The sequence below is a fragment of the Papaver somniferum genome, chromosome 8, assembly GCF_003573695.1.
Source record: "Papaver somniferum cultivar HN1 chromosome 8, ASM357369v1, whole genome shotgun sequence".
Classification (NCBI taxonomy): Eukaryota; Viridiplantae; Streptophyta; class Magnoliopsida; order Ranunculales; family Papaveraceae; genus Papaver; species Papaver somniferum.
In genome coordinates, this window is record NC_039365.1 from 22578978 (window position 1) to 22601731 (window position 22754).

Consider the following 22754-nt stretch of genomic DNA (forward strand, 5'->3'; position numbering starts at 1 on the left):
TTCCAGTAGAAATCTCAATCCAAAGGTGAAGCTGAAGTAAATGTTCTAATTCAGTAATTAAATTTGTATACCTTAAAAGCAGACTTTCTGTATCAACACGTAACACACTGAATGTATAGAAGCTCACAGAAAACCACTTCCCACTTCCATTTCAAGGTCATAACAAATAACTGTACATCCCAAAAGATGAGCAAAACCAAAACCATTCTATTGAAATCTCGACCTGTAAAACTTATTTACAAATGCTCTCCAGCATTGATATTCTGAATCTCTTCTCCAGAACCAGATTAAAAAAAATTCACTACAAAACTATACGATTATTTTTCCCGGGAGTGGCTGAAGCCCGAACGCATTTCACCAAGGTAGCCGACATACAACGATGGCAAGAGAGGGCAGGGACAAACAACCCGTTACAAACTATGTGTGGCTCATATATGATAACAAAAGAATGTTGAGTTGTTCCGTTTCAGCGAGAAGGATACAACAATATATTACAACCTCAAGGTCAGCGAGTCAAAATTACCTATCCGCAAAACATTTATAAATCCTTTTGGCCTAAGCTCTAAATGGGAGGTGACTCAAACCTGATCCCAGGGATTTGATGATGATTTCCAGGGATGGCGCGTAATAGTTTCCTTCTTTAAGAAATATTGCGAAATCCAATTCCATCACTGTCGCTTCATTTTATTAGAGGACTGAGACCGTCCCCTTCCCACCCGAGCTTAAGCATTTGATCCACAACCTTCAAACTTAACTACAAGAAAGAAAAGAAACAGGGAATATACACGTTAAGAATGAAGATGTTGTGTAACCATTTGGTCGAATGATGTATTTACCTATCATACTTGATTTTCGTAGTGGGTATCAAACAATATTCATCTTCAGAGAGGAAGTTCAGATGCAAATTCATTAAAGAAATAGATCAAAGGAATTATAAAATACTGTTTAAACTAATCTAACTTACAGCTGGATCTGTGAACACTATCAGCTGTTTATCTGCTGTTGATACCAACAAATTCGTGTTATCCTTGTTCAAAGCCAGAGCCGTTATATCTTGCCCATCTGCTAGCTTCAACGAATGAAATATCTACAAGGAAGAAACGGCACAGGTTCTTGTTACCGGCAAATTCATATATTATAATTATGAAAATCAAAAGAAAAAAAAAATCCTGACAGTAAAAAAGGAAATAGATTTAAGTTGTGTTTTCAGCTTTTATTCATACCTTAAGTGTGTGCATGTCGAGGAAACAAATTGAAGGTGGCCGGACAACCAATTTGTTTTCACTCTCCTTTCCGTTACCCAAATCTGCATCTCGATCTAAATCTGATCCGAAATCAGAGAATGTTGCATCATTCTCTGGACAGGAACTTGTACCGATTAAGGCATTCATTCCATCAAAAGAAACTTCCATGCAACTAATTGTGGCGGAAGCAGGAAGGAATGCAGTCGCTACTGGAACCCCATTTAACGTGAAAGTGGAGAGCTTTTGCTGTGACATGTTCCAAGTCATAACAATTCCAGCAGAGGAAAGGCATACTGAGTTTGCCTCCACTCCAGCTAAACGCTTGATCAACCTACCCCGCCTTACAGAATGAATTAAAACATCTGAAGAATGGGAGGCTGAAACTACAACACCCAGATCTGAATTTACACAGCAGCAATTTACTTCCCTAAAATGACCTCTCATAACATGCAAGGGGCCTTCAATACGACGCTTCCTGGTAATATCAGCTATGAGATTAGCTAAATTACTACTGCTACTAGAAGTTGGAGTGCTAGGACCAGAGGAAGAGTCTGACATAGTGCTTGAATTTGATGTTGATGCTCGATGGATCCTCCAAAGTATTAGGGTTGTATCTTGAGATCCTGTAACGAGGTAATTGCTATCAGGCGAAAGAGCGAGGCAACTAACTGGAGCACAGTGACCCTGTGCTCTTTCTATGGTTTTTGCTCCATCTGATGATATCAACTTAATACTGTTATCGGCGTGCCCACCTGCAGAAAGATAAATGATTGCATAAATACTTGCCAGTAGCCATCATTCAACACCGGTTATTAGAAAGAAGTAAAGTTTCTTTGAATATATCAAAATATATCATATAATGCAACAAGTAAAAGTTGGAATCTACCGCTATCCCGAAATAGCCAAAGAAACAAATAGGACAGGTTCCAAGATGAATTTGAAACAATAGCTTCGCACAGGAAGACAATGGACAACATAAAATAATCTGATATGTACCGAATCCATACCAGTAATGACTTCTTTGTCACATGTCACAGCAACTACAGATGAACTCCTGATTCCAGCTGTTGCAAATGCTAGAGCTTGGGGAAACTGCCAATCTTCAAAAGCAGAACCAGCTGGACCTTTGAACATTCTCATAAATGCTCCACCACTGGAGTTGGAGACAGATTTACCATGGTGAAATAGGAACGGCGTTCCTTGACCATCAGGTGTATTTGGCTGCCATTTGTGCAGAGCAACGTGTGCAGCAGGAGCATTTATGTCAACTACTATAACAGAATCCGCTGATGCATACATAGCAGCAGCAGGTACATTGCAGCGTTCAGGATTTGGAATCACATAAGGTTTGATCTCCTTCGGGTTTCGGAAGATTGTCTGAGTGCAATAATAAAGAAAAGTTAATATAGTTTGTTCAACTCCAACTCTGAAAGCGATAATAAAGAAAAGTTAATATAGTTCATAATCACTTGCTCAACTTCTACACGACTTTGTCCTCTATTATTTTGCTTTCTTTTCAGCATATTACACAATTAAATGAATACACTCAAAGGAGGGGAAGTGTAGGTTCAGAATGAAAGATGAGATCCATTATATTTGACACAGCTCACAGGTATGCATACAATTATTCTTGCCTCGCACAATGTTCACAATTAATCTCTCTTATGGATTCTTGGCATGCAGCATACGTGGAATGTTATGCAGATATCACATGATATATAAAAATGATGATAATATTCTAAATGACAGTATGACACCCAATGTATTAATTTGAATGATGATAATATCCTAAATGACACCGAATGAATTAATTTGGTTGGCATCAAGCCACCAACCAACCATTCATAAGGTACGGCGCACACAAGTTGGCGTAAAACATGAAAAAACAACTCTCGTATTGCAAAATCATAAGTTTCACAGACCTTGGTATGTTATTTCTCACAGATAATCCATGTCACACAATTCAGTATGATACCATGAAATATTTGAGAATTAAAATATGGAAATGTGTATACAGTGAAAAGATATGCGAGTATATCACGAAGAAGTACCTGCAGGTGAAGAACATCCGCCAATGGCTTCCTCTTCGAGTGAGAGACAGTCAATAGCTGGGACGGAGTTTGTCCAAAGTATGCTATCTGGTCTTGAGTGGCACGCTGCTGCACCTGTTGCGAAAATCCGAGAGTTGAAGGTAAGTACTAGAACTTAAACCAAATGAAGTTCACAGATAGAGGGAAGTATGCTTACTGGATCAGAAATTTTATCGATATCAACGGTTCCTTCATAGGTTATGTAAAAGAACACATTGTTGGCAGATATAGCCTCTCTTCCCCGTTGCTTATATCTGGAAATAAAATTGATTTATGAAGATTTAGGTTGTACGAGAGGGTGCAGAGTATATGAGAAATTTGCACTTATTAATATTAGGAACCTAGCAGGAGGTCTACTTTGAGACTTGACATTCCTAATCTGGAAACTTCGAGTATTAGCATTTCCAACATTAATCAAAGGAAGTTGAGGAAAACATCATCAATGACCTAGCAGGAGATCTACTTTTGAGACTTGACATTCCTTGGAATAAGCACACTTACCCAAATATGAGGTCGATCCATTCATGCATATGAGCAGAAACATGCTCACTCTCAAGAGCCATTCGATGCTTGTGAATGAAGTCAACAGAATTTTCAGCCCAAGGCGGAAGTCTGACCGTATCTGCAATGGTAGATTCGAATCAGTAGGTACAACGCCAAATCCAAAAACTGAAGAAAGCATTTGAGTCTAGTTAGTAAGATGCATACCTAGCTTTCCTCCAAGTTGTGTTGTACCAAAATCAATTGAATTTACGTTGGTAAGAGCCTCTGGTAGATAAAATAGCTCTGGAACCTAAGGTTTATAAGAGAAGCAACTCAGTAACCATCATTTAAAAACCAAATCATCAAAAATGACTCTTCCGAACAGTAGTCATCCAAAGATTCTTACCAGCTCTTTTACATCACTCATATCTTCAAGAACACCATTCCATGTACCACCTATATCTGCAAACATCCTGTCTGCATGATCAAACTTGCCACCTTGCAGTTGAACTTGAAGGGTAGTAAATGGCTCAACCCTTACGAGGTAGTACAGCACCTGAAGAAGTAGAAGCAGTCAGAGGAAGTATACAGACACCTAAAAGAAATTTACCAACCCCGAACAGCATACGACTATAGCTTCTCATATCTTCCTATAACAATGTGTTCCCTAAAATCTAACATGTTATTTATTAAAGTTCACAGATAAAACTATACCAAACAAAGGCTTAAAACAATTTTATGGATAAGTCAGTGGATGAGGTGCTATAATATTGTGTGATGCTTATGATGAGTGGTAGAAATATATAGAGTACTTCGCCAAACCGTAATCCACAAATATGAAAAGAATCAAAACTAAAGTACGTACAGTTCCAGCACTTGAGTAATGTGAACCATAATGGAATTTAGGAATGATGGGATCATCAAAACTCGAGTATCGCTCTTGGAACTTCTTGAGACGATCAGGATTCAATGCTCCGATAGGCTGCAAAATAAAAATTAATCTAAGGGGATATCATTGCAAAAGAATAACATGCTGGAGAAAATTAACCAGGAACATATGCTACCTTGGAGAGATCTCTGTAAGTAGAAGGATTGCCAAGATCATAAGTTTCAGAGCTGTAATCAGCAAGAATCCAGGGAAAGACGGGATACTACCAAAACCAGAAATACTAAAAAGTTAAGGAAAATAGAAACAAGTTTTTAAACTAATGTCATAAAAATTGTTGTGGTTCGTGTTACAAAGTAAGTTATTCAGCATCCATCATAACTAAAAGTTAACATACAATTCTAGCAGACGCACCTGAGTGATATCATTGTAACTACGACCAGCCAATGTATTAAGCTGCATAAGATACTCAAAATTGCTAATCTGCAGAAACATTTAGTGCTCAACCCTTTCAATATCTTATCCGACAAGTAATGTAAATTATTCATTTGAAATGGAGACACACATGAAGCTGATTATATCTGAGATCATTATTTGGATCCTTACCTCCCACCGACACCATCGCTCCATCAGCTGAGTTCGCTTAAGAAGTTGTTCAGGCCTCTACATCCAAAAGGAAATTATGTTGTAAGGACAGTTCATAGAGTTTGATTTAATTAATGCATATTTCATATTTGTCTTAAGCTTTAGAGGAGAAAACCTGTGTTGCCAGGTAAATATTATTCAAATGATGAGGCCGTGCTTGAACAATAGCTCGATACGCATTTTTTCGCCCATCAATACTCTGGAACAGAACCAAAAGGAATAAAATTGAGATGCCAAAGAATTAAAATAATCAGCGAGTAGAATGAGGATCTTTTGAAAATATATCTACAGAATAATAATGCTAAACTGATCTCAAGAAAACAATACCCCAAAATCAAAGAAGAAATTCGACCGATCAACCATAAACAACTCCAGTGCACTTCTTCTCAGAAGATATCTGTGAAACAGAGTCACCCATAAGCACACCATATTACATATTCAAACAAAATCATTTAGGAATGTAATCCACGTACCACGCATGTTGCAAGCTATTATATCAGATTTATTATTATTATTATTATATATATTTTTTTTGGAAAATAACAATTTGACTATTGTGATCATACTCAGCTAAGGATATAGGCCTTTGGGTAACAAGTGTGGCATGACTACATGTATACCAACCTGACCACGTCATCATGTAAAATGAAACATTGAGGCACTGAGGCTAACCAATAAGGAAATACCCCGAGATATGCATATGGAACCTAGTGTAAAGTTAAACACATTTGACCCAGAAAAGGTTTAGTACCACCATAAACGCAATCAAAGTCTGGTGTAAATGAGTGAGAGAAGCAAAACCTACTGGAAACCAGAACATCTAAATGTTTTTCCATTTCAGTGAGGCTCAATAAATTGAGGATTAGAAACAGAAGAGTCAAATGGAAGGAAGAAAAAACCAAATAGTCTAATCACACACCTCCTGCTAAACATCTGATGAAGGGATGACATCAACCAGGTCCGATCTTTCTCTTTCTCTTTTTTCTCAGAACTCGGATCCAACCCGCCCTCCGCAACATTTTCATCAACATGATCATCGACTATGAAATTAATCCTCTTGGATGTTATCTGAAAAATAGCATTATCAAAAGCTCAGGAACAGCAGACACAGTATTATGATGGTATATTAGACTTTGCCTGATCATCAGCTACGAATCTAGTCGCTAGTGAAACTTAATTAGGGTTAATGTAAAATATTTAGACTTGGTTAGTTTCAGCATCCCCATTTATTTTCATGTATTGATGAGTAAAACCTGGAAAGTATCATTGTTTCAAGATACAGGCGTTAAAAGCACAAGAAACCCTTGATGCACAAATGACATTCTGGCTAGCAAATATTGCACTTACTTGAAAGGTTCCCCGGGTGACTCTTAAAGGTCGAACCATTGACGAAGAAAGTTCAAGAATAATTCTTTCATCAGATTCACTGGGAACATATCCAGGTGCAACTGCTGATGGATTTTCGACCAAGTCCTCATCACCAGCTACTGGAGAAACAATAGGATCCGTTGACGCTGATACAGGTTGCTCAGCAGTTGCTGACAGCCGCTGCTCATTCTCTCCACTCTGACCCACAGGGTATGTTTTATCATCCAACGTATCAGTTTCTGTATGTTCATCATCTTCTTTTGCTTCCTCTATTGTTATTGCTTCTGCTGCAAGGATAGAGGCAGTAGAAGAAGATATCATACTCTCCTGGTTGTGCTTAGTTTGCTGATTATCTTCGTAATCAGCAGCTGCACCCAAATGATCAGACCCTTTGTAATCCTTCCTCAAATATCTTCTCATCCTAGAAGAACTCTCCATTAAGTCCAACTTCCAGAATACCTGCGGTTTTTGAGAAAATAAACTCCATAAACTGGACACCAGGTAATAAAAAACACGACGATTCTATTCACAAATGAACTGACAGCACCAAAAACATTCTGATTACATACTCGGCCAGAATTGTACAGACTATCTCCAAAAGGTCCATAAAGACCTCTCATGTCAACTAAACAATGAATGAGCTTACGCCACGCACGAGCTCCAGTAGATATAATATGTCGATCTATTACATCAACCTGTGTGCGTCGGTCCATCTGCAAAAAAGGGTAATAAGTTGTGTTTAATCTTGTTCTATTGAAGGCTTATATGTAAGTAAGATTTCAATCGAAGAGATAGTTATCACACCTCTGACCGCTGCATGTTTCTTGCTAAGGCAAAGCTTGCAACTAACACTGCAATAAATTTATAAGACAGAGCATTAAAATCTTTTCCCGAAACTGATCTAGAACCAACCGGTTGCATGCATTCTATCCACGCAGTTCCCATGGCTTCGGAGAGTGTCCATCTCTTCACACGCTCCACATCGCTTAAACTCCTCCGTTGTGCAGATGTTGCCATAGCAACAGCACTAAGACCCCTTCCGGAACCAATTTTAGCATTGCGTTCAAGATCACGAGCGGCAGCCAAGGCAGCAGCCTTTGCAGCAGCCTTGTCCTTTGGAACAACCTGGGATTTTGTAGGAGTCTCCAGAGGCATTTGAAAGCTTGAAAACGTGTGAAGCCTAGTTTGCTTTCGCTCAAACATAGATATGTCACGCCTTAGGTGTGTGGTTTTCACGGGTGCTATGGTTTCACCACCAGCAGCACCAGCTGCAATCATGGCCAATGCCATTGCTGCTGGTGGAGATGCAAAGGCAGATGCCCACCCTGGAGATATCATGCAGAGACCAGCCTGAAATATGCAACTAAGATGATCAAAAACTAATTAGATAAGAGATTATTAAGAGATCTAGACTGAAACATCGGCAGATTAATCCAAAAGGCCATAAGAGATTAAAGAAAAAAAAATCATGGAATGAGAAGGTGAAGCGAGTTTATCAGTTCAATCACCTCCAAAGGAAGCGAATCTGCTGCTAAACCACGATCATCAGCAACAAGAGGATTTTGACCGTCTGGAGAAGTAAATTCATGAATACCGACAAGCAGTGGTCGCCATCTTCTCAGAATAGCAACAAATGGCGGTAAAATAGCTTCCAGATACTGCTTACGAAGAGGCTTTCTGTCTTTGCTGAACGCATGCCAGGCCTGCATTATGGAAGTATGACCGTATGACCAAAATAAACAATGACTACCATCTGATTGATAGAAAGCAATACCACCACAATGCAAAGAACAAGAATTTAAAGATGCACACATGCTTTTCCTCTTCTTTCTTTTTTTCGTGGGTGTGTATAATTGTATCAAGCAACATCTGAGCCAAGGAGATTACTAATTTACTGAGAAATCTGCTGAGGTTATCAGTATTAGATTTTAGTATCAAAATTACCTCAGAATAGAGAATGCAAGCTGCAACCAACACCCTCTGTCTCTTAGATTCTGAAACTGGCATGTTAAGAACTGGAGCAAGCACACTGGCACACCATAAAGCAAAAACATATCGGCAATTAGTATAGAACAGTAATTTGGATTTAAACAGTAGTAGGGTGCATTGTGCATGACTTTTACTGCTTTGTGAAGGATTTTGAGATTTATAATTAATGGCAATGAAATGAGAACATCAACAAATTATTGCTAGCTACACAGGCATAGAACTGATCAAGCTAAGCAGGTAAAACACCTACATGAATTCCCATACACAAAAGGAAAATGTGATGTTTTATTCATTTCTATAGGTGGCATGATTGAATGACATGGTGAATTCAATTTTGGCATCATTTGTGTTTCCATCTAAAAGAAGAAAAAAAAATTATAGTTACTAGCAATTACATACATCTGATTTTTATCAAGAACAATCTCATTTCCCAGAAACAGAGTAGTTAATAAAATCAGTAGCGGTCGTTGGACTCATACCCTCGAAGGGGGTTTTTAGGGTATCAGAAAACCACCAGCTGGCCTTAACTTCCAGTTAAAAAGGCATTTTATTAACGGTGTTTACTTCGCATTACCAAACACAGAATGTATATATCTCTCCTTAATTATCCCAATCGTGTTAAAGCCATAAATTCATACAATGAAATACCATAATTATCTTTTTACATGTCCATCTCAACAAAGTCAAGTATCCAAGTACTCTCAGGTGTTAATTGTACTCTACCCGAGCATTTTAAGGCAAGAAAAATTAAAAAACTAAAAGGTTAAGATAGAGAAATATTCGGAGATATAATTGATAGAGAAACTTATGTTTTTCCTCCACAGTAATGCAGGTCATGAAAACTAAGGAACTACTAACAAGGCTAGGATGGAGAAATATTCAGAGATATAATGAATAGAGAAACTTATGTTTTACCTCCAAAGTAATGCAGATCGTGGTTGCCTTGTTGACAAACGCGTATTGCTATCTGATGACATCACATTTCCTGTCTGGGAATTTAATCCTTCTGATATGTCATTATTCATGGTAACATTCATAAAAATACCATCTTCCCCATTATCATCCTCTCTCATTGAAACAAGTACCATTCTGAGCATGCATAAGAATGGTTGATCACTGTCCAATAATTGATAGAGTGCACCCATTCCTCCCATTCCTGTACCAGAACCTCCACCAAGATTCAGACCACCACCTAGTGCACTTTCATCTAGTAACAATGCCTGGAGCATGACGACTGATTTCTTTACCAGAGGCAGCTCAATCCAGTTTCCATTTGCATCCTTTTCTAGAGCAGCTTTCCAAGAATCCAGACCACTGCCTCCACCACCAAAGTCAGTATCTTTCGAGGAAAGACCTACACCATACCACATCCTGCTCCTATACTTCCAACCCTCTGCTAAATCTGAAGCACTGCTACCATATGACACAAAAGCACACCTAACAGACTCATACGGTTCTGCTGCTGCAGCTGCAGTAAGGCGTTCCATAACTGCTGCAGAAACTTGTCCATTTGCATCAGCCATTGAAGCAAGAACCTGATGAGACATAACGATGGAATGAAAGATCAGACCCCAGAATATGATGGAAATTAAAAATCAGCATAGCTAATATACAAGCTAAAAGGCAGACTACTGCCTTGACCAAGAAACTACTTTTTATACAAACGGAGACATGTTTAATGATGCTAATGCATGTGAGAATATGAATATGTCAAGAAATGGGGCTTCAGAGCCATTTAATTCTTAGTCTGATGCTTAGTTATCATCAACTAAGAAGATCAGCAGAGGTATAGAGATCAGCCATGAAGTGACCGTCATGCAAGACCTCGAACGGCTTCAGAGACTCAAAGAAAATAAACAGATGTCCTCAGAGTGTAAAATACATGCCATAGAGTTTAGTGTGACAGTGCACATACATCAAGAGAAAGCCCTCCAGAATCACATGAGTTTGACCTTCGTGGAACCAAAACCTCTGAAGATTCTACAGGACTTTTTCCAACCGAAGTTGAGCAATTATCAACACTGGAAGCTGATAAACTGGGAGTTTCAGTTCCGTCCACCAAGTTCGAGTTGCTAAATAACTGGCTCTGCAGACGTAGATGGTCTTCGACGAGCATTAGGATCACAATTGAATTTTCCGCCAACGCCACAGAAAGCTGAGCAGCAAACTCTGCTTCTGCCTTGGCATTAATCGGTGATAGACCTTCGGCAGCAACTCCAGCAGCTGCAGCCGCAATGACTTGAGTCTGCCACGCACACAAAAAAAAAGAACTGAATGTTACCGGGTTTCAAGGACAGGATCCTCTTCAGTGCACTTAAAGTAAATTGCAGAATATGGAAAGAAACCTGATGGATTGCTCCTTTTAACTCCTAAGGCTAAAAAATATTAAACGCGGCAAGGTTAATCAATCGAATATTGCTCACCCACTTAAGATTTTCAAAACAAATCTTATCAAAACATAACATAACATAACATAATATCCTTATCATTGTACCTTAAACCTTATCTATATAGAATATCGTTTTTTAGGCTTTGTAGCCGTAGTTAAAAAGACTGCTGATTGTGAAAAACCATTGTACAATGTGCATGAATCTGGTGATACTGATTACAAAATTGCAGATTGTTGTGATTTTAGTGGTATTATAAAATATAAGAATGTGGAAATTTCAGTTCAGAAATTCAATGACAAATGATCCAAGCACTCCAAATTTCCTCCAGCAGATTTCTTCGTCTCCTACCATCACACAATTTAAAAAGCTAGTCTAACACACCCATCCAACCAATAGCTTGAAGGGAAGAAATGTAACAGCTTCTGATGAGAAGTTTATTCACTGTTATAAGAATGAACTAGGAAAATCAAAATCTTGAAGGGGGTAAAATGCATTTCCATTTCCTAAACAGGCTTGCAATGTCGAACTGCAATTTATATATAGGATGTTGACTTTCAAAATAAATTGAGCATAAGAAGAAGGAAAAAAAATACCTGGACCTGCAGTTCTCTGGCTGCAAAATCCAGCAAGCCACACAAGAGCCTCCTCTTGAATACTGGTAATGACTCTTCACGTCTTCCAATAGAAAAGACAAGAAAATAAGGCAATGATTGACCAAAGAATGAATAAATTACTTTCCCAAAGCAACTATTCTTGAAAAAATATTAGAAATTAATTATGAATTGCAAAGAAAATAATCAAATTTGATAGTTAACCACTCTTAAACATTATTTGCTGCCTTGAAGGCGAGGTGCAGGCTCAAGCCAGCCTACTTAGCTTGATAGATTATTAACTCATTGCCAAGTAAAGAAAATTATCCAGAAAATAATCATAACTAGTTATTGTTCTTACTCGAAGCCTGTGCTCAAATATATGAAAAAGAGATTACTAGGTACATCTGAGTTAAGATATATTCACTCCGCCTATCACCACAATAAAAAACCCTGATTTTTTTAGAGAGGTAAAGCAAATCTCACATCTTGATTTTGTATCTTTGTTTTAGAGATTTACCACTAGACATAAACGTTCATATCTCCTACTACTAGCATGACTGAGTATGGCTACAGAATCACTTGCATGAATTGTCAAACTCAGATGAGCTTACAGTACTTTAGTTAGTTGATAGAACTCAAAATACGTTCAGGTACCTGGTGCGCTGGTCTCCTGTACTAGATCCACCAACCATAGACAGCCACTCTGCACAATGAATCGTAGCTTCAACATCCTGTAAAAATAAAGTAAGGTCCAAAAACATAAGCAAAGCGATAAACCAACTTCTACGGAAAACTTTTTTTTTTTTCACACCAAGAGTGCAAGATGACCAATGTATAAGAGAAATAGAATCAAGATGAGAGCATGTTCACACAAAATGGTTATCTAGATAGATATCCTCCAGTTGCGAAGGAATTAGGTGCATGCATTGCAACCATGTTCCAAAAGAATTAACATAAACATTGTATATAGAGAGAGGATACATATAGAATATACAAATATATGAAACATGCTAAAGCAGGTGAATGTCATCGACCAACCTTCCAACCATCCTTTTGGCGCATAGAATGCTCTAGAATGATAATCAAGAAATTGTGTATGAGGTCTTCTATGTCTCCACCAGTTGCACCATTGGAATATTTAATCGAACCCCTCTGATGGAACAGGTAATTATATTAAGTGGTGTACTGTCTTGTAACATACTGCAATGTTCACAGTCGAGGATGAAATCAACTTCGTACCTCATAATTAGAAATAAGAACCTCCAAAATCCACTCTGGCCATTCATCCATGTCTGTGAGCCTGCTTCTGTTGTCTGGATGACTGCAAGCCAAAAACAGAAGATCCTGAAATCATATGCAGAGGTAGAGTTCAGAAAAAGGTAGTTAATGAGATTCTTCACAAGAAATAGATGGATAGAATTCAGTGATTGAAACAGAAATCCAGAAATCAGTTCTTTTCACTAGATTACAATACGCGAATATGCATGCAGATTTCAGTGGCTTAAGTGGAAATTTCCTTTAACAGAGCTGCATTACGCAACACAGAGACCAAGAGAAAAATATATTACGTGATACCACATTTGACGGAAATGTTAAACACCCTATCAAGTGAAAAATGATGCAATTATGGTAGGTGATTGGGATGGGTTCAGAAACTCAAAACAAAAAATAACTAGATTTAAGAGAGTGAAAATGCAATTAAGATTAGAATCTCACTTAATTAACACTTCACTAACATGTAGCCAAAGCTTGAAAAATCCTTACTAAGATGCAACTTCCTAGTTCCTACTGATCATTATAAGCCTATTGCATATCCAGGGCAACACAAAGCACCCAACAGAGTCACGAGAGTCACCGAAGAACAGGGAGAGGTCATACCTGTATGGCTCGAACTTGGAATGCCATAGAGGCAGATGGAAGTGAACGCAGAAGAACCAACAAAAGTTGAACATGCTCAAACTGATGGCCATAGTCGTAAAGATTTAGCCCATCATCTGTTGAAGAAGCATTTATCTGGAAACAGGAAACATACTTCTTAAGATTCTCATATGCAAGCAATAAGGTAATCATAATAATTGAGGGTAAAATTTCTAGCACAAATTTAGCATCTCAATGCCATCTATATTGCTCACTAAAAAATATAAAAAATGTTAAGCCTTCTGAAATTCATGAAAAGCAAGTATGCTAACGACAGTGATCTCTAAGAACAAGAGCTTGAGGAGAAATTAGTTAATGATGAACAGATACTACTTCTTGTAAATGTAAATATTGTTTTTAATTTCCAGGTTATATTAAATATGGGTAGTACATTGAGAACATAGGATCAGAATATCTGTTGACATTCATAACCACAATGGTATTTCGCATATATCCCATTACTTGCAGGCTGTCAAAACGCATCACTAAAAAACTTAGAAGTGAAGGTATGGAAAAGTAACAGTGTACCATATGAACATGCCCTGATGCCCATGAAAACAAACCCCACAAATGGTGCTCAGGAGATATGAAAAAACTAGATGACAATAGGAAAATAATTATTAAAAAGTGGCAATTTTAGAAGGGTAACTTATCATGTAGAAAGAAAATAAAAACAGAATGACTATCTTTCAAGAATCACTTGATTGCATGCATTTGTAGTGCCTATCTTCAAAGCGTAAAGAGAAAATAGAAAACAAAAGAAAGAACAGATAGACATACCGATGCACCCAATAAGGCCATGTACACGTTACTTGTCATAAGCCTCTGCGGAGCAGCTTGTAAAGCTCTTTGTAAAGCAAAAAGTAGCAGAGACACTTTATCATCAAACATTGTTCCCCCTCCATCATGCGCCGCATTACCAAGAATGCTAATGGACGTATTCTGAGGAGGGGCACTTGTACCGAATTTCAGATGTCCTGATGTTACTAATGCACCTAATAAGCTGATGATTCGAACAACAACACCATCACCATTGTCAACATTATAGACATTATTCCTAGCACTGTCCCCACTTATTGAAAAACTAATACCACCCAAAATCTTTATAACATCAGTGGCAGATGACAATCTTTCTATGTTTGTACCCATTGAACCCATATAAGAGCTGCCATAACTAAAAGATTGTTGTTGTAGATGAGAACCCCCTTCACGAGAAACAGATTTCTTTCCTCCAAAAGATACTAGCACTTCATCAGTGCTTCTTTGATCAACCCCGGAAGAATCCTGAACAATTCCCTGAACTGACACATTTTCATCATTCTTTTTGCCTGCATATTCTGGAGCATGATCACCAGCTTTTGCTTCTCGTTGCAGCAGTACTAGAAGTGTTTCCACACCACCACAAGAGATAAATGACTCGGCAAATGTGTTAGCCCTAGATGTGTTTGGCTGTACCACCAACCTGTAGATTAGGTGCAAGACTCTGGAAACCTGGAAGAAAGACTAATTAGGAGCAAATTCCAAATGATTATTCCTAGAAATGTTGTTTTCTCTCAATAAAAAAATCCTTCAGAGCATCATAGTGCAGTCACGGTCATGGTGGGGATTAGTTATTAACGGGATAAGCAGTTATAAACAGTTCTAAATAGAGCAACCAACCAAACTAACATAATTTTCAAACAGTCAGGCCTTCAGTAAAACTTTAAGATATGAAGCTACAGCCAACAGATAATTAATGATGAGCACAATGTCAATGTCATCCTTACAAGTTCAAATACATGTGTACAGGTTCAGGATATTTTGTTTCACAATTTTTCCAAACACTTAGGGATCCTCGGGGCGATCAGTCTGCATTCTACAAGTGAATCGGGACATACTGAATCGATCATTAATTAAAAAAATTGGAATTTGAACCCGTCCATGTTACTTTTGAAGTGGTCAAACTGAGCACCGAATCCACCCAAAAGAATAGCCTTGGATTCGACAGCAGCATAGCAACAAACTTAGACGAAAATGGTGGATGAGTACACCATAACCACTAGAACTTAGTTATTTATAAGAATACCTCCCCTATGACTATCAGTAGTTAAACGAGGGTAATACACAATGTGTTAAAATGTAACTCTCAGTAATAAAAATCATGAATCAAAACATATAATACACATTACACCAAACAAGTCAAATACCGTTGCCAGGAAACAAATTAATGAAAACTTAATCAAACATCGTACCTGGTTAGGTTGTGGACAATCAACTAGAAACCCCATCAAACGGCGAACATCAGCAACTGCCATTGAAGGAGCTGCTGCTCCCACTAGGAGTTCAATAACTACTAAAAGTTCTTCAACCAAAGCATTCACTTCCCCAACTGGGCGTTGTGATTCATTCATTGAAAAGGTATCCACAGAATCCTTTTCACGGAGAACCCAATAGCATTTCCTGCAACTATCTAAAAGCATCTGCATAGCGTTAGCATCTCTCATAGCTGACGACTCTGTGAAAACCATGTCTGCAAGTGATGCGAGAAGCTTCTTCTGTATTCCGTAGTTGCATAAACTCCACATTTTCAGATCCAACAACAACGTGCTAAAAAGCTGCACTTTCAGTGCATGATTGTTTTTCTGGGATTGACATAAACATACAATTGACGCAACTAGTTCCTCGTCTCCAACTCCATTTTGCTTTCCAATATCCAGGGTCGACAGAGTTTGCAGCAAGTAGTTTAAGATTCGAGACAGAACTTCAGGCCCCCTAGTGCGACGCAGTTCTTCATTATTTCCAGGATGTTGAACCGCAATTGAAATAATTCTGAATATTGAGGCAGAAAGAGAGGTGGTGGCTAAAGACAAATTGTAAGCCCCGCGTAATGGTTCCAAGCTATCTTGCTGCACATTGCTAACTACCAATGGAAGCAAAGACATGGGTCCACCATGGGCCAAAGCCCACAAAGACTCAGCTGGGCGCATGCGTGTAGCAACATGAACTTGCCCAAGAACCTCAGCAGGTCTACGATGGGTTCCTGGACAAATGTGTGACAAAGAAAAATGTAAACATCTAAACCAAACTAAAACAACAGAAAAATGAAAAAAAAAAAAAGTGTGTTTTCAACTAATATCATTTCATCGAGTAAATGCATTGAATATATTGGTTGAAAAATGTTTTCAGGAATTACAGACTGAAGGTTCTGTGAAGCCTGATCATCCATGCAAGAAATGTTCTGGCTTCCACTGACAAGGCGCATGGCCTGCCCATTGTTAGACTAGTCTCTCATCGCCAGGGCACTCTACATCTGTATGAAGTCTAGGGAATCCTAGCCTCCTAAGCCAGAGGCCCAGAGAGTTTGGTTAGCGAGATATAGCATGGTTTAAAGCAGGTGTTTGAGCAATGGTTTAGGTTTGTTTGTGTTTCATTTGTTTGTATAATGAGTTAATACTAATCAAGCAAAGGCGATCTTCGCCTATGTTTGGCCAAGAACGGCGCGGATGGGTGGTGACTGGTGAGTGCTAAGTATAATAATCTAAAATCTCAAGTTTTCCACTGTAAAAGATTATTTAAAAAATATGAAATAAATATCAGTTGTTTCTTATTAAAAAAAAAGATCCATCATTTTAGTATCTTTGATGAACTAGCAATTCCATTTTCTGCGAGTAAATACTATGAAATACGACAACATATGAAAAGAAACCACGACGTAGCACAAATTCATATACAACTACATCCTGCTCCAAATATCTTAACCTCAAGTTATATCATGACGGGGTCGCAAGTGCCATTCCTTGATCCTGTAGTGTATTATTACAGATATATTGGACATGGGGAATAGGGAATTAAATGAGCTAGTAGGGGTTTTCACGTTTCTGTGGCAAGATAAGTAATCTCATAGTGACTCTTAAAAAAAGTAAAGATAAAAAGGAGCTAATGAGTGAAAACATGAATGATTTTTGCTAACCTGCAGCACCAGAAGGGGAAGCATCTGGACAGAAACGGCCACTAAGCAACTTTGGATGATAAAGAAGGTGTAAACTTCCTCCAATTTCCGCATCCAAAACTGAACTTTCTTCTGCCAAACTCCTCACATGATCATTGGTTGCTAGCCATGGTAACCCAGCTCCATTACCAAAAGAAGGAAGTACATCTCCTCCTCTAGAAGCCAAGCGGGCCATTTTCTCTGGGCCGATTGACTCCTTAAAAATGTAAACAGGCCCCATCTCGGCAAAGAGAGGACACTGACGTCTACGCCTTTGCAAACCAGCCATTGTAGGGGGGGGATTTGTTCCAATGCAACAAAATGCAAGAGGCTTAGAAATCCGAGGAAACTCAAATGGTCGGCTTTCATACAAAGAACCATCAATATACAGTCTGAGTTCACTCTCGGCCTTTCCAATTATACCGTGCTTGCACGTGTGTTCAAGTCCGATAAAATACCAGTGTTGTGGTTTAAATGCATGAGTAAAATGCAAGGAAGCCTTTTTTCCCTTTCCACTACCACTTTCAACTACCAAAAACTGAGCATGAAAATACGCCTCTATCCCGTGATTATCGGCAGATAAGAAACTGAACAACCGTGGCATATGTGCCGTACCCTCACCAGCTAGGGCACTTGCGGCAGCTGCAGCAGACATAGCAGAGGATTTTCCTGACCTAGCTGCAGCAGCTGCTGCAATTGCAGCAGCAGCTGTTGCTGTATTTAGAGTGTCAGCAAATGATTCTATGTAGATCCATGTTGCAAATGTGTAACCATTGGTGAAAGGCCAGCGACTCTCGCCTGGACCAAGTAAACCGGAACTTTCACCATCAAATTCAAAGGTGGATGTTGGACCCCGTGTTTCCTTTCCACTTATAGCCCTTTCTAATGCTAGCACCAAGGGTTTCCCCCACACTGTGGTAAGTGTTTTTGTGATGACCTTAAGCCATCTGTCTAAATCCATTACATTGAGAGAATGTGCCGCTAAAAACTGGATGCAGTGGCACAAAGGAGTACCATCCCAATGTGTCTGTGTTGTTGTCGAACCTAATTCATGAACAAAAATCTTCTCTGCTGACCCTAAAAGAACTCTCAAAAGACTAGCAGTCGAACACATTGCTCTGTTTCTTGTGCAGGCCCTCAATATTGCAAGCAGTCCTTTGACCATACGCGTCCTAGGTGACATGAGTCCTTCGTACTCAACTTCCCATGGTAAAGAAGGGATCAATTCACCAGCCACAATGGCAGCCCTAGAATTTAACATAACGCTAGGAGGATTATCGTCTTCCCCCTCGTCAAAAGATTCAACACCACCCATTGTTGCAATAAGCGCATCCACTACCAATACAGCAACACTATCACCCTCCTCTCCCTTTCCAAAAATCTCCTGACCAGATACAACACGCTTAAGTTTCTCCAAGCTTTCAGATTTTCCCATGATAGCAGAATCCACCAAATGTAAAAGCTCTGGGGATACATTGGGCATTACAGCTTTGGGCTTGTGTTTAATAGGTGAACCTGTAGGTGAAGCATACGCATCTCCATAGAAACTCGATTGAGAATCAAAACTAGCTGCAGATGAAGATTGTTTAATAGGACGACCGAACTGCTTCTCAGACCAAGTGCCCATGCTGTCTTGCATCTCAAAACTGTCCCTGTTGTCACCAAAATACCCTGAATTCTCGTCGTTCCCAGAGAACTGACTCACATTATCTGAATCAGATGATCTGATTGAATACTCATTACCCTGAGCAGATTCTAGCAAATTCTTTTCTTGATCTTTCAAGTTCACCTGTTCGAAATTGCCTTCTTCTTCACGAGATCCACCCAAATCTTCAATCGACGTGATCGTACTAAATGAACGACTCACTTCCAAAACCTTATTTCCTTCCTTGTCAGCATCCCCAGAAGAAGAAACTTCCCTAGCATCCCCTGTACCACCAACTTGTTGTTTATTATTATCTACACCACCTCCTATATGTGACTCATTCTCTGAGTCTTCTTCCATTATGTACCCTACGATTATGTTTGACCTAGCAATTCCTCATCTAAAAAGTTTCCCCAAATTTCAACTCTGTAAAACACAATAAACAAATAGATATTTAAACCTAAAATATAAATAACAACACTACATGTTTAAATAGATCGAATATTTCCAACTAGCATCGAATAATGCCAAAAAAATAAATAGATATAAACTATTTCAAAATTCCAAATGTGAAGATGAATGTGAATGTGAGTACCTTTCAACTCCAAATGCAGTCCAATTTCGTGTAATCCTCACCTGCAATGAATCAACAAATTCCTCAAAATGAGATCAAATCAAAACATTGTTTGACAAAATGCGAGATGATTCAACTAAGTCTGCTTCCATTTAGACAAATTATAAAATCAGCTTTTACTGATTACGACAAGTAAAAAAAATATAAAAAAAAAATCATATGAATAGCAGCTAAAAAAAACTAAAAACAGATCCATATTTGAAATCGAAAGAAGATTCAGGAAATGGAAATGTTTAGTAGGAATACCTAGAAAACTGGATCGCGAAATTGAGACTGGTTTTTCTTCTTTTTCCTTCGTGATGAAGAGGGAGGAAGGGAGTGTTTTTTTTTCTTTATTTTAGTAAAAAAGTTTTGGATGAGAAAAAAATGAAAAGTTAAAAGGGAGAAAGAATTAATCAAAGTAGAGAGAGAGTAAATTTTAGAGGGTTAAAATAGTAAATGGGACTGCCGAGGTGTTAGGAATGGAGTTAATTTTCTATCCGCACAACTGCGACTACTCTGCGAGTGTCTAGATTTTCTTCTCTTCTCCAAGGGTGCCAATGGAGCACCCTCCCAATGATAATACCCGAATTCGAAACCAGTCAATACCATATTCTTTATTAGTATAGTAAAAATATATTCAAATGAAGAATGCAAACAGCAGGCAGGTAATTAGAAAAAACTGGATGGTGTGAACTCATATAATGTCAAGTACCTTGAAAGTTTTATTTCGCGTGTTTGGAATTACATCTTCTTTTAATGTAACTAATCGGGAATAAATTAAGTTATTTGTTTGTCTTTATGTGTATCTATCGAGTTATTTTGGTATTATGTGCATCTATTGCTATAACTAATCAGAAATATTATGACGTTGACGAGTTATTTTTCCTTACATATACGTAAAAATGAATTTCATGATTAACACCAATTTGGGAGTTTGTGGTTGCATCTTTTTGTAACATGCAACAAAAGAAATGGTGGGTGTAAAATTCATTTAATTTCCTGATTTTTCCATATGCAAAGGTTAAGGGATCGCCATTTTTTTCTCATTTACATTTAAAGTTGTTGTTTATAGACTTTAAATGTGACAATAAATTTTCTTACCAATGTCCGGGACTTAATTATAAAAGTTCAACTGTGGTTTTTGTTTTGAAGCAAATGTTCAATTATGAAGTCTTAATCATTGAGTTTTAATAAAATTTTAATTAATCGATTTTTTTTTCTTTTTTCCATTGTATGCCTTCTTTTTTATATTTGGTATTCATTTATTTTCTTGAAGGAACTGGAGCAGATGTTCTTAATTTCAGTATATTATTTATGGATCAATAATCCATCAGATACATCTTAATTGGGATACACGAATAAATACAACAATCATGTATTCTAAGATACAAACAAGTATAGAATACATTTATTTCATGAGCAAACTAATGATATTTGAGGGACGGTGTGAAAATTATCAATTCCACCACTTGAATTTGTTTATTTATCTGGATTAGGTATATGTTAGTTCAAAATCCAAATAACAGCAATTCACAGGTATAAATTATCTAACAAAAAAAAACTTTTGTTTTGATAAAATTGGGTATAAATCCGCATTATTTCAACTAACCTAACATATTGTGCAAATCATATTTGTATGTTCATAATTTTTCTTAGCAAAATATTTATCAATGTACCTTTGAGTTTTATATTTATTTTAATCTCTCTCTCACTCCTCTTTGTGGCATGATAGGTTTTACAAAATGGTATCAGAATTGGGGTTGAGAGTTGAGTTGAGGGAGAGTGTTATAAAGAAAAAGAAGTTTTAAAAGAGTTCAAAAACAAATATTCAGAGTTTTACAAAAATGTTTGAGAGTTTCAAAATGTTAAGGAGTTTGAGAAATATATTTGAGAGGAATATTAGGAAAAGTTAATCAAGTTAATCCAAGTTGAAAGAGTGACCCTTGATGGGAAGGTTCACACTTACAAAGTTCACGATTTATTAAGTGATATGCCTCTGACAGAAGCCAAAGAAGATCTTTTTTATCGAGTACTTACTAATGTTGATGACTTACGTAAATCCAATAATTTTTGTCGAGTAATTATTCAAGGTAGTAACAGTGTGATAAACACAAACCATGAACCCAAAGCAGTACATGTGTCAGTTCCATAACTTGTTGTCTGTTCGCTCATTTATTTACACCGATATTCATAGTTATTGCAATAGAAGTTGTAAGGCATTACATTGAGAATGCTCTCAAAGATAAGATTGCGCGGCTACTTCCCATATCAAAGTGAAATTCTAGTACATATCATGGGAGTGACTACTATACAGTCACTTCAATTACCAGTAAAGAGCGAGATCCCAGACGAAAAGTTACTAAATAATAATATGAGAAAGTTGAAGCTTGGAGGTAAGTTACTAGGCAACTTTTGGTTCCCAGCAAATCTGATCAAGTTGACTTTAATAGATTCAAAATGGTATGGTAGACAACTGATAAATGTTATTGGGAAATTGCTCAACTTGTAAAGTTTAACACTGAATTGGTAAATTAATATTCCCATATAAGGTAAGTTTCTCCAACTTCAAGTGTTGAACCTCATTCGTCTTAATCACTTAAGAAAAGTTGTAGTTTAGGAAGTAGCACTTTTAAACTTTACTCATTTGCAATTACGTAGTTATCTGATAATGAAGAGCGTTCTTGAGAGGCTACATCAATTAAGGGTTCAAGAATTAAAAGTGGTGGGTATGGAAATTTCATTTGAAGCAAGATTGGTACAAAATCAGGGAAAGGATTTGGAAATTATCAAGAATATACCGTTTGTGAAAATCATAACCACCCAATCTATGACGTGTCAAGTTAGGCACCCAAGAAAATAAAATGTTCGTATTTTTTCTCCCAACGAAGCAAGATTTTTCCCTGCTTTGAACCAATGATGGG

At 37.8% G+C, this 22754-nt stretch overlaps 1 protein-coding gene across 1 annotated transcript; it reads right to left on the reverse strand.

Moving 5' to 3' along the window:
- Positions 1-23: 23 nt before the first annotated feature.
- On the reverse strand, positions 24-20231 carry LOC113304517 (BEACH domain-containing protein C2-like). The gene is made up of 33 exons (XM_026553651.1): positions 20098-20231; positions 19813-19853; positions 17555-19643; positions 15837-16624; positions 14386-15096; positions 13567-13701; positions 12928-13032; positions 12727-12840; positions 12343-12419; positions 11689-11770; positions 10621-10950; positions 9621-10240; positions 8661-8745; positions 8225-8419; positions 7521-8066; positions 7286-7429; positions 6696-7175; positions 6268-6416; positions 5676-5745; positions 5464-5547; positions 5310-5366; positions 5118-5186; positions 4882-4968; positions 4683-4799; positions 4224-4373; positions 4043-4127; positions 3836-3956; positions 3492-3588; positions 3296-3409; positions 2252-2621; positions 1224-1996; positions 965-1087; positions 24-754 (listed from the first exon to the last, which is right to left on the reverse strand). The coding sequence occupies exons 3-33, from the start codon at positions 19575-19577 to the stop codon at positions 680-682; spliced, it is 8976 nt and encodes a 2991-aa protein (XP_026409436.1). The 5' UTR covers positions 19578-19643; positions 19813-19853; positions 20098-20231; the 3' UTR covers positions 24-679.
- Positions 20232-22754: the final 2523 nt, after the last annotated feature.

Coding starts and splice junctions, on each gene's coding strand:
- LOC113304517 (XM_026553651.1), bottom strand. CDS start 19,577: ATGGAAGAAGACTCAGAGAATGAGTCACATATAGGAGGTGGTGTAGAT. Junction 12,420..12,726: donor GCCAAAAGGATGGTTGGAAG/GTTGGTCGATGA, acceptor TTATTTTTACAG/GATGTTGAAGCTACGATTCA. Junction 5,367..5,463: donor ATATTTACCTGGCAACACAG/GTTTTCTCCTCT, acceptor TTTTGGATGTAG/AGGCCTGAACAACTTCTTAA.